Source organism: Triturus cristatus, chromosome 6 (assembly GCF_964204655.1).
Source record: "Triturus cristatus chromosome 6, aTriCri1.1, whole genome shotgun sequence".
Classification (NCBI taxonomy): Eukaryota; Metazoa; Chordata; class Amphibia; order Caudata; family Salamandridae; genus Triturus; species Triturus cristatus.
This window is the reverse complement of record NC_140589.1, coordinates 283,370,067-283,385,508: the sequence shown is the minus strand read 5'-3', so window position 1 is coordinate 283,385,508 and position 15,442 is coordinate 283,370,067. Positions and strand designations below refer to the sequence as shown.

The 15,442-nt window shown below is 49.3% G+C and overlaps 1 protein-coding gene across 1 annotated transcript in view; it reads left to right on the top strand.

The window, feature by feature from the left end:
• GEN1 (GEN1 structure-specific endonuclease) overlaps positions 1 to 15,442 on the top strand; it is a 191,430-nt gene that overhangs the window by 37,787 nt on the left and 138,201 nt on the right. Inside the window, exon 4 of the mRNA XM_085610642.1 lies at positions 10,023 to 10,199. Within this exon, the coding sequence (XP_085466768.1) occupies positions 10,023 to 10,199 (177 nt within the window). The remainder of the gene's footprint in view (positions 1 to 10,022; positions 10,200 to 15,442) is intronic.

Sequence of the window (15,442 nt, the reverse complement as noted above, 5' to 3'; positions counted from 1 at the left end):
GGAGGGGTGGTCAGTTTTCTGGTCTAGGGGTCATTGTTGGGGCTCGGGGGGGGGGACGTGGTGACGGGCCCAGTATTTTGGTCAGGGGGCTGGGTTTAGGGCTCAGGCTGGTTAGTTGGAGTAGTTTATAGGGCTGGGGCTGTGAGGATTGCAGGGCTGGAGTATCTGGGGTTTAAGGTATGGGGCGGGAGGGGGGCTGAGGGGTGCAGTTTACCACGCATATTCCTTTACCAATCATGCCTTTACAATGAAATTTGTTGTAAAGGCATTTTGGTAAATGCATGCGTCGTAAATACGCGATCATGGTTCAGAAGAACAAGTTACTTACCTTCGATAACAATATATCTGTAAGAAACATTAGTTAGTTATAGATTCCTTACCTTAGAATTACCCTGAGGCGTCGGACTGGATCCGGAAAGTTGTATTGTCAGTAGTACCTCTGCGTGTCGGAAGGTGGCTGTGAGAAGTTGGTCTGGTGTATGCTGTCCACTAGTTATAATGGTTACCTTGTACCAGTCCAAACAACCCTTATTGATGAATAGGTTTAAAGACAACCTTTATTGAAAGCTATCCTAGTGGTAGCTATGGAGAGCAGCCTTCAGGCTAAGTCTTGAAGGAGTGTAAAGCAGCTTGGTTTCCTAGATTATAACCTCTTGTATCACTAAATGAAAGGAGAACCACACAAGGTATATATAAAATATAAGTATTTATTTCTAAACACTCACTACTAATTTCTGTATGAGATTAGAGTCCAAAATACACAATAATACAATTCTAAAACGACAGTAAATAGCACAATATACAATGGGCCCCAGGTGGGGACCAAACCATATATTAAGAAAGTGGTACAAGAACCACGACTTGACTAGTCACAGTGCTTAGAGCACTTAGAATCGCTGGGACCCCAAGGAACCACCCAAGATAGTGACACAGGAGACCCACGGGGGACGCGTGCAGTGTGAGAACACAGGCGCGAGCCCTGTACTATTCTATGGGAAAGTCGCGGTTGGAATTTTAGAAGTTAAGGACACTTAGGAGAGGACTTTGAGCAAACCCATTTAGACTTAGGGGGTTTTAGGGCCAACACCCACGGTAGCGCCGGGGTACTTGAATTACCTCACCCAGGGAAGCTGGATGCATAGGTGTCAAATGGTGTGGGAAATCGTCGTTGATTTGAATTGCGATCTGCTGCAAAGTGCTGCTGCCGGTAAGAAGAAAAGTGTCGGGTGTGATCCAAGCCTGGATTGAAGATCAGAAGAACCTAAAAGCAGAGGGGACAGACTCTGGGTCACCAGCCAGTGACCAGGTGCACGATAGACGAATGCCCACCGATGTCGGGTGTTTCAGGTGCGAAGAGGTGAAGCTTTACTCTGCAGCCACGAGGACCAGGAGGCATCCACGACGACCAGGGGCTGGATTCGAGCTGTCCCAGGAAGGATGTCGAGTGCTGCAGTGTCGGTGCTCGGATTGAACCCAACAAGCCTTGGCAACAGCAACCCACGCAGGAAGAGAAAAAATGCTTTGGTGCGGACCAGCAAGGTCCTGGCGACTCCCCAAGCGATGGAGAGTCAGGGCACGTGTGGAGCCACCAGATAAGCCCAATTAAAGTTAGAGTTGCCTTCACAGGGACCCACCAGTCGGCGGACCAGGGATCGCGAAGGGACCTCGAGAGTGAGAGTAGGCCAGTAATCTTCGGTGGAGACACTGCTCGAGGTGTGGACTACAAGTAGCCCAAGGCACAGCCTCAAGGATCGACGAGAAGCATATGCACTTACAAACGTGCACGGTGTCCAGGGGTTCCGGTTCCACGGTCCCCATGAGGGCTACAGGCCTCAGCTTCGCTGGGAGCTCAGGTCGGCCTCTGGGAAGTCTGGGAACCCACCTCCTGTGTTGCAAATTCTTCTGAGTCCGGTGGGAGCTTCGGAGATGACAACCGGTCAGATGCGTCTTAGGTGCCTGCCTTGCAGGGGATTAACTCCTTTACTTCAAGGGAGATTCTTTAGTCATCTAGCGCCTTGTAGATCGTCGAAGTTCCAGGATTACGTATCGGAGTTTCGTCCAGGTAAATCTAAAGTCCTGTAGCCAGGGGTTCCTATCTTATACCCAAGGAAGGGGTGGGACAAACTCTAGGGACCCACCTATGGGAGGGTCAGGAAAGAGGGGTGGCTACACCCATTTCCTTTGTCCAGTTTCGCGCCAGAGCAGGGGCTGGTAGCCCCTACAACCGGGTTGAGCTGGACTATGGACAGGGACACCAAATGTGCCCTCAGTGCAGGACTTCGAAGCACTCTTGGAGTGCACCCACCCAGCCCCAATACACTAATGCCTGTCTGGGAGGTGGTCACACCTCTCTGTGACAGGAAACCTATTGTCCAGACCTCCCCTGCCGGAGTTTCATCCAGCAGCAGGAAGGCAGACTCGTGTCTGTGGCTGGCAGCATCCATTTTGTGATGCCAGGGTCTGTTAAGCTGGTACCGGATATACTGGTGCTGTCATGTCTCTCCCTCTAGAAGGGTGGGATCATACTCCCACACCAGTTACTGGTGTGGGGGTATGATTCCTAGGTGTTTGACACCAAACACGACATGTTTCCATGCAGCCATCCCAAAGTTAGCATTTACCATTTGGTTATAATGCACTTAAGAGTATATGGTTTGGCTGCATCACAAACAACCCCGGAATAAAGGTTCCGAAATCTGCAGAGGGGCTCTGCTAATACATGGACACCCTCTCACATGAAACCCAGCACCCTGCCTTCAGGATTGTTAAGGCCTGCCATAGGGGTGACTGATAGGTTTACATGTGCAGTGATATGGAGAGAGATAGTGAACCTATATCTCAGTAAGGAGTGCATGCACCACCTTACCCAGGCTGCAGTAGCAGACCTCATTTTGGAAGGCATCCCAGGGGTGGCATAATACATGCTGCAGCCCCTGGTAGGCGTCTGGGGTACCTATGCCCTGGGTACATACTATACCATATACTAGGGACTTATAAGGGTACCCCAGAATCCAATCTGGAGTGTACCTAAAGTACTGGTAATCAATTTAGAGAGGAAGCAGCTAGGCTGGGGTCCTGGTTAGCAGGGCCACAGCCAGACTAAAGTCGAAAAACAGTGAAACATCAGCAAAAAGTGGAGGTAAACATAAGAAGCAGATCCTACTCTCCTACAGTGGCGTCGGTCGGCTCCGTGTCCATCGTTGGTGTCGTGGTCGCCGGGATGACGTCGCGGCAGCTACTTAGACGCCGCCCTCGCATGCTGACGTCAGTTGTGTACACGACTTTCCGCACCAGAAACGCAGAGCCATGCAAGACACTGACCACTGGTGCACAAAACTAGGGCCCTGAAAGGATGTCCTTAAGCCTAGAAATTAGTTCGCAGAACAGGGAGGATGGGTGGGGCGGTAAGGAATCTATAACTAACTAATGTTTCTTACAGATATATCGTTAACGAAGGTAAGTAACTTGTTCATCTGAAAGAAACACGTTAGTTATAGATTCCTTACCTTAGAATAGATACCCCAGCAATACCAACCCCGGTGGTGGGTCTGCGAACCAAGATCACACCAGAAAGTCATGGAGAACAGAACGGCCAAAGAAGCCGTCTCTCCGGACTTGACTGTCAAGGCAATAGTGTTTGATAAAAGTGTGCAACAAAGCCCACGTAGCTGCCTGACAAATGTCATTCAGAGGAACTCCCCGTCCCAAAGCAGTAGTTGCGCCATCGCCCTGGTGGAATGAGCACGCTGCCCCACTGGAGGCTCCTTCCTTGCCAGAGAATAACAGGCTTTGATACACAAGACGACCCGTCGGGAGATAGTCCGCTTGTTTACGGCCCGACCTTTCTTGACGCCCACGAACCCAACAAAGAGGTCGTCGTCCACCCGGAATTGTTTGGTGCGATCCAAATAAAAGGAAAGCGCAAGTTTTTGGTCCAGACGGAGGAGCCTCTCTACCTCTTTCGAAGGATGCGGAGGCTGAAAGAAAGTGGGCAAAGTGATGGTCTGCCCGATGTGGGAGGCCGTGACAACCTTTGTCAGGAAGGATGGACGAGTCCGGAGGACAACTTTGTCCGGATGCACCGAGAGAAAAGGAGGCTTAAAAGAAAGCGCCTGGAGCTCACTCACTCGTTTGGCAGAGGTGATGGCCACCAGGAACACAGTTTTGAGAGTCAAGAGCCTCAAAGGACAGTTGTGACGCAGCTCAAAGGGAGCACACATTAAATAAGTTAAAACCAGGTTCAAGTCCCACTGAGGCATAACGAAAGGAATAGGAGGAAAGAGATGAGTTATGCCTTTCAAGAAACGATTTACAACCAGGGACTTGAAAAGGGAAGGCTGATCTGGAAGCCCTAAGGAAGGCAGAGATGGCCGAAAGATAGCCCTTGATAGTGCCCAGAGCAGAGCCCTGCTGGACCAAAGAAAGAAGGAACAGAAGAACCTCAGAAAGAGGGGCAGAGAGGGGATCCACAGCCTTTGCTGTGCCCCATGCCACAAATTTGTTCCACCGGCAGGCGTATACCGTCTTAGTGGAGGGACGCCTGGCTGCCAGAATTACATCGCAGACTTCTGGAGGCAGGTGGAATGACGTCAACTGCCGCCGCTCAATCTCCACGCAAGGAAGTGGAGGCTGGACAGATTCGGGTGGAGGACCGTCCCCTGTTGCTGCGACAGAAGGCAGCCGGGTCGGGGGATCGATGACCATGTTGAGCAGCTCGGGATACCAGACTCTTCATGCCCAATCCGGAGCCACAAGAATGACTTGGGCCTGGTCGCGCCTGATTTTCTTCAGCACCCTCGGCAGAAGTGGTATAAGCAGAAAGGCATACAACAGACCACAACTCCACTCGAGACGAAAAGCGTCGCCTAGCGAGTGCCGCCTTTGAAATTCCAATGCGCAGAATTGCTGACATTGCGCATTTTCTTCAGTGGCGAATAGATCTAACCAAGGCTCTCCCTACTGTTGAAAGAGACCTTGGACCACCTCCAAGTGAAGATGCCATTCGTGATTCATTATGCACCTGCGGGGTGTTGAACCACCAGAGAAACGCCCTGATGTTCCAGCCATGTCCAGAGGCGGAGGGCCTCCTGACATAGGGTCCACGACCCCACCCTGCCTTGTTTGTTGCAGTACCACATGGCGGTGGTGTTGTCCATGAACACCTACACTACTCTTCCCCGGACAGAGGGAAGAAATGCTTTGAGTGCGAGACGAATCGCCCGCAGGTCCAGAAGGTTGATGTGGAGCCTGGACTCTGCCGGAGACCAGAGGCCTCTGATCTCCACCTCCTCCATATGGCCGCCCCATCCCAGAAGGTATGCATCCGTCACAACTGTGTGTTCTGGATGGGGAAGGGAGAGGGATCTGCCGTTGACTCAATCCTGGTTTGTGAGCCACCACTGCAATTGTTGTGCAGTGCCCTCGGAGATCTGGATGCAATCAGACAGATTCCCCTGATGCTGCGCCCACTGGAACTTCAGGTCCCACTGCAGAGCCCACATATGCCACCTGGCATGATCGACCAGCAGTATGCAGGAGGCCATGAGGCCCAGCAGCATCAGGGTCATTCTGACTGAAACCCGGGATAGAGGCTGAAAGATCGGAATCATAGCCTGAATATCCCGGACTCGCTGTTCGGGAGGATAGACCCGAAACCGTGTCGTGTCCAGAACCGCTCAGATGAAGAGGAGCTGCTGAGAGGGAATCGATTGTGACTTTGGCACATTGATTGAGAACCGCAGCGAATGCAGGAGGTTGGCCGTAGTCTAGAGGTGAGAGACGACTACATGGGGCGAGCCCGCCTTCAACAGCCAGTCGTCGAGATAGGGGAAGACTGAAACCTGTGATCTGCGTTGATGAGCTGCGACCACCGCCATCACTTTTGTGAACACCCGAGGGGCTCTGGTAAGGCCAAAGGAGAGCATGGTAAATTGAAAATGCTCGTGGCCTACCGTAAATCGCAAGTATCGCCGGTGGGCCGGCAGGACGGGGATGTGGAAATAAGCGTTCTGCAAGTCCAACGCTACCATCCAGTCTTCCGGGTTGAGGGCAGACAAGACCTGAGCAAGCGTCAACATCTTGAACTTCTCCTTCCGGAGGAAGCGGTTGACGTTCCTGAGATCCAAGATAGGACGCAGGCATTTGTCCTTCTAGGTGACCAAAAAGTAGTGGGAGTAACAACCACGACCTACTTCTGGGTCAGGAACGCGCTCGATGGCTCCCTTGGCCAAGAGAGCCATGACTTCCTGCTGGAGAAGTGCCAGGTGATCCCCCGACATGCGGTGGTATTGCGGTGGCATGGCTGGAGGGGTAGTCTTGAAGAGGAGGGAGTAGCCCCTTCGGACTATCTGCAAAACCCACCTGTCCGAGGTGATGGTGTGCAAGTGGGGGAGGTGATGGCGAATCCTGCTGCCCACTGGCGTTTGATGGACCTGAAATGTCAGACTAGAAAGGTTTGGAGGCTGCTGCAGAGGGGGGGGGGGGGGGGGGTTGGTGGACTAGCCCTGCCCGCAGGCCACTGGAACCACGATGGTTGTGCCCACGTCCCTGACCGTGCACAGGTTGGTTAACTTTCTGTGGCCTATGGCAGGACGTAGCTGGGAACCCTTTCCGTTGCCACGAAAAGGGGCGAAAAGCAGACTGCGCTGGGCGGATGGAGAGGCCCAAGGACTTGGCCGTAGCCCGTGAGTCCTTGAAACGCTCTAAAGCGTTGTCTGCTTTGTCACCAAAAAGGCGACTGCCATCAAAGGGCTTGTCCATCAAGGTGTTCTGGACATCCCCAGAAAAGCCAGTGGACCTCATGCAGGCATAGCCTCGAAGAGCTACCCACGTGGAAATCGTCCTGCCCATAGTCAGCGGTATACAGCCTGCAACAGATTGTAAACTTTGCTGCATTCCTCCCGGTGGCAATACCCTGGGAGAGCACTGTCCGGGCCTCCTCCGGACACTGAGGCAACACCTGCACAACCGAGTCCCACACAGATTGGGAGTAGCGGCCCAATAGACATGCGTGTTTACAGACCGCAGTCCCAAGCTGGAGGAAGAGAAAATCTTCTTCCCAAGGTGGTCCAGCTTCTTGGATTCCCTTTTTCGGGGGAGCGGTAGGGAATGCGCTCTTGGAAGTAGAGGCTTGGACCACCAAGCTCTCAGGGGTGGGGTGTTGGGAGAGGAAAGTGGGGTCACCTGGAGCCGGGTGGTGGCGTCGGGCAATCATCCTATCCACTGGTGCCCCCGTGTTGGGCCTAGACCACGTGCCCAAAAGGACGTCGATAAGGGCTTCATTATTGGGCAACATGGGCTCCGAAGAGCTCTCCGCCGGCTGAAGCACCTCTGTCAGGAGGTTAGTCCTGACTGCCACCGTAGGAAGCTCGAGGTTGAGGGCTTCGGCCGCCCTACGCAACACCACTGCGTATGAGGCCCCCTCCACCATAGCCACGGTGGAGGAGACAACATGTCAAGGTCAGGAGAGGTGTCAAGACCACTGGCATCCCCCAGTTCCTTTCTCCAGTCCTGCTCAGATTCAATAGGATCAGTTAAAGGGTCAATCAATGAATCAATCAATCAAGCATTTGTAGAGCACACTAATCACCCGTGAGGGTCTCAAGTCGCTGACCCCTCCAGTCCTCCTCCTCTTCCTCAGGTTGCCAATCTGGCCGTAAAGGACCCCCAGGAGTGAACAGGGGCACAAAAACCCCACTCAGCGCCGGATCCGGCGTCGGGCGTTGCCGGTTTGGCTCCAGTTCCACTTCGGGATGGAGGCCGGGGTCGACGTCGGCCGGGGACATGACCGCCGTCGGTTGCGGTGCCGGAGGAAGCGGCGCTGGTGGAGATGTAATCAGGTCAACCGGCGCCGATCCGGATATAGGCCTGGATCCACGGGGGCCTGGCGGCGCCGGGGCCAGAGCCGACGGCGGAGAAGGCCTAGGTTCCCCCACAGAGTCAGCGGGGCCCGAAAGCACGCCGGCGGGTTTGGGATGCCCAAAGATGGCATGCATCGATTCGTAGAACGAACGAAGTTGGGTGGGTGTTGCTTCGGGCCCCGGGAAGGGAGGGAAGCTCAGAGTCAACTCCTCGGGCTCCGCGTGCGGAGCTGCGGGAGGGGCACCGTCCGCATCCCTCGTTGCGTCAGCCGACCGACAGGAAGAAGTCAAAGAGCAACGATGCTTCTTCGACCTGTTTTTGTGCTTCGACTTACCCGACCCCTAGTGCGAAGACTTCAATGACTTAGACCAGTGGTGATGCGTCCGCTACCGATCCCTCAACCTCCCTAGCGACCGGGACCTCGAACGGCGCAGAGCCAACTGCCGGCACTCAAGCAACTTTTGGGATCGCTCCCTCAAAGCCTTTGGTGCCATCGACCGGCAGTCGGAGCACGACTTTGGGTCTTGGTCGCGCTCCAGGCAAAAGAGACACATGCTGTGCGGATCCGTAACGGACATCAGTTGGGTACAGGAACTGCAAGCCTTGAATACGGGCATCCCTACGTGCACCAGGAGTCGATAGACTCAGAAAAGAAGCCGACAAAAGTCGAGAAAAAAGTCAGTCAAAAAATGACTTGAGGTACCGCTCTCTCCATATCTGCGCTGGCTAGCGTGGAAAAAGAAAGAACTGATGTCAGCGTGCGAGGGCGGCGTCTAAGTAGCTGCTGCGACGTCATCCTGGTGACCACGACACCAACGACGGACGCGGAGCCAACCGACGCCACCTTCTGACGCACAGAGGTACCGCTGACGAAAAAAACGTTCCGGATCCAGTCTGACGCCTGGGGGTAATTCTAAGGTAAGGAATCTATATCTAACTTGTTTCTTTCAGATCACGTTGTTGAAGCATGCTTGCTTATATCATACAACCCAGTGCGGATGATACTGGTGACTGGTGGCCCATGGGCCTAAGTGAGGCTTGTTTGGACCTTCTCTCATGCAGCAGGCCGGGCTTCCACTAGTGTGCTGAGTAGAGGCTTGCGCAGGTGACTTACTTATCTGGTTGTGCACTGAACTGCATAGTCTCATGTTGTATCCCTTTTGTTAGAGGGTCCTGAGCTGTCAGAGAGAGCTAATTTACAGTGTGACTTGAGTTAGACAGTAAGACCCCTCCCCCTGCTCCCCACACACATCGGCCCAGATTCAAGATTTTTTTTCCTTTGCTGTGGCTGGTTTCAATTATGTTCAGGGGATCTACGTCGCACAGCAGTTTTAATTTGTGATGCTGCGTTGTCGTGCTGCAGAAATACAATTTTTAATACACTTGTCACCATAGTAACGAGCCCAGGAGGCAGCAAAATAAATTGCCTGTGAAAAGCATACTCTGTAAACGGAGTGGGCCTGGTATTTTGGAAATTATTCCTGCAGTGCCTCATGGTACTTGAAATCAGAAAAGACTGCTTCTCATGCACAGCGTGGGGTTGGCCGCATTCGGGAGACTGGATGCAGGACTTTGGCCAACCACCCGCCATGCATGAGCAAACTCCCTGTGAAGACTAGAGTCTCAGGGCGCACACGATCAGAGGCCCTGCGCACTAGGGATTGGATTAACGTATAGTAATTCAATATTACTTTACATTTTTGAAAAAACTAGAACTTCACTGAAAAAAACCAAAGGTTAAAGTAACGTTATAGTTAGGTGAAATGTTTAGTTTTAAACTCTAAAAACGGCTGAAATTCACCAATTCTCGTTAGTTATCTCAAGTAACTATAGCTTGTGCCCTAAGGTAAATGTAACTCGCGCCCTCGCCATGTACTGCTAATTACCTTACAAATTACATCACTCAAGACATCTTCTTTGAGATCACTGATAATATCATGGTGAGGGCACGAGTTATAGTTACCTTAGGGCACCTTTGTTTTTTTCAGCGAATGTGAATAAATAAATATATATATTTATAATTTTATTTTAACTTTTTGTGCTTCCGAACACTAATATTACAGGCTGCTGCGGATTTCTATTATATGATGATTTTCCCTAAGTTTCATATGAGTCACTGTTCACTCTAATTGCTGTGTTTTTCCTTGTCTCTTCTTCTATAGTGTCTGTGCTTGCTGGAATGTCTGGGAATCCCTTGGGTGCAAGCGGCCGGTGAAGCTGAGGCCATGTGTGCTTACCTAAATGCCAGTGGCTATGTTGATGGATGCATCACTAATGACGGGGACGTCTTCCTCTATGGTGCCTGTACAGTGTATAGGAATTTCACAATAAATGTAAAGGTAAGGTAGTTTCCATGAAATCTCAAGGTTTCTATAACTAACATATTGATTTAAATGTGTAAACTTTGTTAACCATGAGTCAAGCTTAAGCAAGTGGGTTTCCTGCAGGAAAAATATATATCACATGCAACTTCTCTGAAGAGGGAGAGTAGCACCAAACATTTCACAGGGGCATTCAAACCTCTTCTGTTAAGGCGTTAACCATAGCTCATACAGACTGTGTCTTTAGTCTGTACCTCATGCGCCCACATGAAAACTGAAGACCCTCGGGATCACCCACAAGAAATGTCTATAGTGGGACTGAACCCAGATGGATCGCAATAGAAAAGGAAAAGAAGAGAAAAACCAGAAACATTGTAACAAAATGGTTTCCTGCCTGGAAAGGTAACTAAATAACCTGTGAGGGTCCAAGTCATTCACACAGAGTGTTTGCCGTTAACATGATGCATCAAGAGGGGAAAGGGGTTCCGCTGTTTGAAAGGAGATCTGTTACGAAAGGTAGCGGTGTTTTCTGTTACCAGCACTGGTGGACAAAAAAAAAAGAACAGTGCAGACCGTAGATGGTGTCAACCCTGTGGTCAGTTACAAACAGAAAAGTCAGAGATTTCTTGCTTAGGTGGTTGCTATCCGCCTCAGAGGCACTGTCCTTACATTGTAGTAGACTCAGCAGTTTGGCCTTCTCTCTAAGACTCTTAACTTTTGAAGGACCACGTAGGTTAGCCATTTTTGTGCGAGCAGAGCGTTGGGGGCCAGCCAATGATGACTATGAAGATGTCTGGGTAATGGGTAGATTCCTGTAGTTTAGGCATAACAGGCAGGGATTGTGCCTCATCCAAAGAGCGGACACTCTGGGTCTCGTTGTTCCACACAAAGTGAAAGGAAAGGATGTCCCCCTCTATGTCGGATACCCTTCTCACGAAGTATGTCTATCAAGGTTCGAAAGGCATGCTGGCGCTGCAACGTTATCGGCGAGAGATCTTGATATAAGCTTATATTGAATCCCTCAAAATCAATAGAAGGTTTATCATGGACCGCTGCTAGGATGGACTCTCTGTTTATAATACTGCGAATAGGTATGTATGTCCTGTGCTTAGCTAAGAAAACTTGGAGGGCGGCCAGCTGTATTGATGCGTTCAAGGATGACCTCCTGGCCAACAACCTCCGAGGCCACATGTAGAAAAAGACGAACTGTAAACTCCTCAACGTTCCTTGTGACAGCCCGCAGAGGAACTCCCTTAATTCGAATGTTAGAGCGATGTGAGCGGTTTTCAAAGTCTTCGAACTGGAATTGCAGATCCAAATTTTTATCCTCCAATTCAAGGAGCTCTCTGTGGTGACAACCCATCTCCTTTTCTTGTGCATCAAGATTTGTTTGAGAGAATCCACTCTTTGGCCCAGATCTCATCGTCTTTTCTAAGCTCTTTCACCTCCGAGGCTATATCCTGTTTCAACATATCTATATCGTCTCTAAGGATCCCAAATAGTTGCTCCAAGAAAGAGGGGTATCATCCGCCAGGTCTTGCGCCTGTTCCTGAGTATGAGTGGGAGAGTCCTCTCTAGGCTGTTCCTCTTTCTTCGCTGGCGTCTTCGAGAACAAATTTGTCAGGGTACCATCATTTTGGGAAGGTGGGTGGCCATAATGATGGGAACAGCACATGAGTCTCTTTAGCACAGGCCCAAATAAGGCAGGTGAGCGTATTGTTCATCTCACTCAAAGTCAAGCAAAGCTAGTGAGGCCCCTCATTCCGCAGGGCTGAAGATGACGGAGAAGTCCAAGGAAGAATATAAGCTAGGGGGTATTCCTCAGGGGTTTCTCCTAAGGGCCAACAAAATGCAGAGTACGGATTGGAAGATTTCAGTCAGGACCTCTTATGCATGGGAGCAGAGCAAGCGAGCTAGCCCACTCCAGGTCCTTTAAAATGGGAGATTTAGGAAGGGTCCCTCCATCAATGCCTGAAGTAATGAGGGTCCACGAAGGTTATGCCACTTGCCTTTCATTAAAGAGCACTGCCCAAGAAGACCTGGGGATGAGGTCTCAGGGGGGTTCAGGGCGGTGCTGCTTTTTGGCCTCTGGTCTTTGATAGCATGCAGCTGGGTACGCCACTGCATGGACACCGATGCTTACGGGTTTGGCGATCTGCAGAACGTGCAGCAGTATCTGTCCCAGGGTGGCAAAAATCTTCGGCGCACTCCCCTTCCGAGCAGGCCGGGACTGAGAGGCTTGGGCGACAGGAAGTATGGGGAGGTCAGCCACTGCATCGCCCTGCCCGACCGCCAGCTCACAATCGTGGTCCGCAGGCCTAAAAAACTCAGCGGGGATTGCAGGTCACTCCACTTCAATTCAAACCATCTGAGTCTCGGTTCACAATTGTAGAGGTAGAAGCGCACATTCCCGGTCCGATGCACTTCCAAACTGACCCTGAACCTCTCCAAAGCGGAGGATTGGCAGCAGAGCTGCAAGTGAGAGCTCCTACTCTGCCGCCATCTTGGACATGCCCCCGATATTACTACTTTCGATGATGTCTTGTCAAGAGGAGAAGTACGATTGAATATTCAGATAGAAGCTTCCCAATTAACAGTTTCTGTGATTAAGGTGGGTTTGCAGCAAATTGGTAATCTTAAACTACTATAGAATTAAGACTGGGCTTCGCTGAATAAGCCGGAAAAAAATCCTTTCTTCAGCTGCTATTACAATGGTTACCTACACTAAGGCTACTTAAAAAATATAAACAATCAGATCAAGACTCTATATATTTGAGGCTAGAGCTAAGACTGACTTAGTTATAGTTTTAGCAGTTAGGAACAAAAATGCCAAAGAGCTCTCTACCTCCTGAGAAAAATTGAAAAAAACCCATTCTTTTTCTTTCAGGAAGTATCAATCTAAGATCCCTAGCTGATCATCTTCTTACAAAAACAAAGGATGTTTTTGGCAGCCATGTGGGAAACCACTATGAAAGAAAACAATCTAAGTAGCAATTGGCAAATGGATGAACCTGAACTGTTTAAAACTCAAGTCTGGGGAAACAGAGGCCATCCTGTTTGGAAACATTCCTTCACTATGGGCCCCATCTTGGTGGCCAGAGGAAATGGGGGCCCTGCCCACCCCAATGAATAAGGTTAGGAACTTGAGAGTGGTAATAGACAATAAATTGACATTTGGGTTGCAGGTCAACGCAGTCATGTCCTCTTCTTTCCTCTTCCTAAGGCCGCTCAGAAAGGTTTTTCCTTTCATCCCCGACAATTCCCAAAAAACTGTGATCACTACGTTAGTTTTTGCCAAAATAGACTACTGCAATGCCTTGTATCTCAACATGCATAACACCTTAATATGCTTCAGGTCTTGCGACTGCCATAATGTTGACTGGAATTGCCAAACACACATTGGCTTCACAAGCCATCAAACATCTTCATTGGCTGCCTGTTAGGTAGTGCATTAAATTCAAAGCCCTTTAGAATGACCTGATAGGAGTCATACTCAGGACCGATTTGTACAGAGATTTCCTGCCAATAGAGAGGACGCTTTATTTATGCAAATTATTGGTCACTCTTTTCCAACTGCAGTAAGATTTAGCATGGAAGCAAGGATGTAGATAAAAATTCAGGGACATATGTATCTTGCTTCTTTAAAGTGCAGAGAGTAAGACCTTTATTGTTGCACCTGCAGATGTATCTCTCCAGATTACCTCGGAATCTGGAGAAAATGGTGCTGCTAACATCAGAGATCCATTCAATATTGCAGTAGAGGATGAATCCAAAAAATTTACTTGGTGACTTTCCATTGCATGCAGAATAGCCACATATGTAAGCACAATCTGGAGGAGAGCTATCTTAGAGGGCTACTCCGTTTAAGCATGATGGACCCTGAAGAAACCCAGAAAATTCTTCAAACTGGAGAGACCTGAGAGCAGTGTATCGAGAGCTGCTCAAGTTTCAGCAGTATCTCTAGAGATCAGTGTGTTGATAAGAACCTACAACATAGTGACTGTGGCCTACATAAATCACCAGGTCAGTACCCATTCAAGGTCTTTCAATGAAGAAGCATACAATCTGGGAACATGCGCAGAGAAGCATCTACTATCATTTTCAGCAGTACATATGAAGGTGGAAGACAATCTGGAAGTGGATCACCTTAGCAGGGTGTTTTTCTCCTTACAGAATCTGACTGTATTAAAGACAGTTTTTTTACATATAATTTTCAACAGTCAGCACCCCATTTGTGAACTTGCTTGTGTCCAAAACAGACTGTTTGCTCCTGCTATTTTGCTTCACATTCCTGGCAAAAGGGGTATGAGGAGTCAATGCTTCCTTGCTTGAATGGCCAAAGAAAAACTTCTTCATGCATTTCCTCCCTTCCTGTAGATTCTGAGAATACTGTTGAAAATCTTGAAGGTGAAAACGGATATACTCCGAGTTGTCCCGTTTTGGTCCCACAGAACGCTTAAAGAATATGGCCCTTCAAACTCTTTGGGTTCTGCCTCTTTTTCCATCTGTCCTAAAGTCTCGATTGTTCACCTAAACATTACCCCTTTCGGTCGGTACAATAAACTGTTGACTGTTTTGCAATAAGGGCTACCCTCTAATTTTGGTGCGGTTGTTCAATGCTCAAGAAGACCTTCAACTCTAAAGTCATAAACTAGGCAATGGGCGAATTTTGACTCATGATGACTCACAAGGCCTCTTCCACTTCTTGCTTGGTGTCTTCTAGTCTTTAATTCTTGCTAGAAGAATTTCATAAGAACCCATCTTTAGCAACTCTTAAGTTGCAATCATTTTTAATGAAGACTTTCGTGGTGATGCTCTCTGTCTTTATAGGGTGATGATAATCTTGAATTAAGGCTGTTCAAGAGCTTCTCCATTGCTAGACCTCTTTCTTGTAATATTGCCTTTGGGATCTCCTTTTGGCCCTGAAATGTCTTTAATCTCACCTCTTTGAACTCTTGGACAGAGTAGACTTAATTTCTTTCTTTAAGGGTGTCTTTTCTTGTAGCTTTTACTTCTGTACAATATTTCTGAACTCTTCTGTCGCCCTCCTTCTCTAAATTTCTTGGATGAGGCAGTAGTTTTGAAACCAGATTCATCTTATCATCTAAAGTAACTTGTAGGTTACATTCTTCTAAAACAATTATCCTTCTTTCTTTTCTTATCCTACTTCTGAGGATGAAAGACTATTGAATTTGCTGTATGTTGAACATGCTTTGTTATATAGCCAAATCCAGTAAGTACAGAAAACGACAATCTGTCAC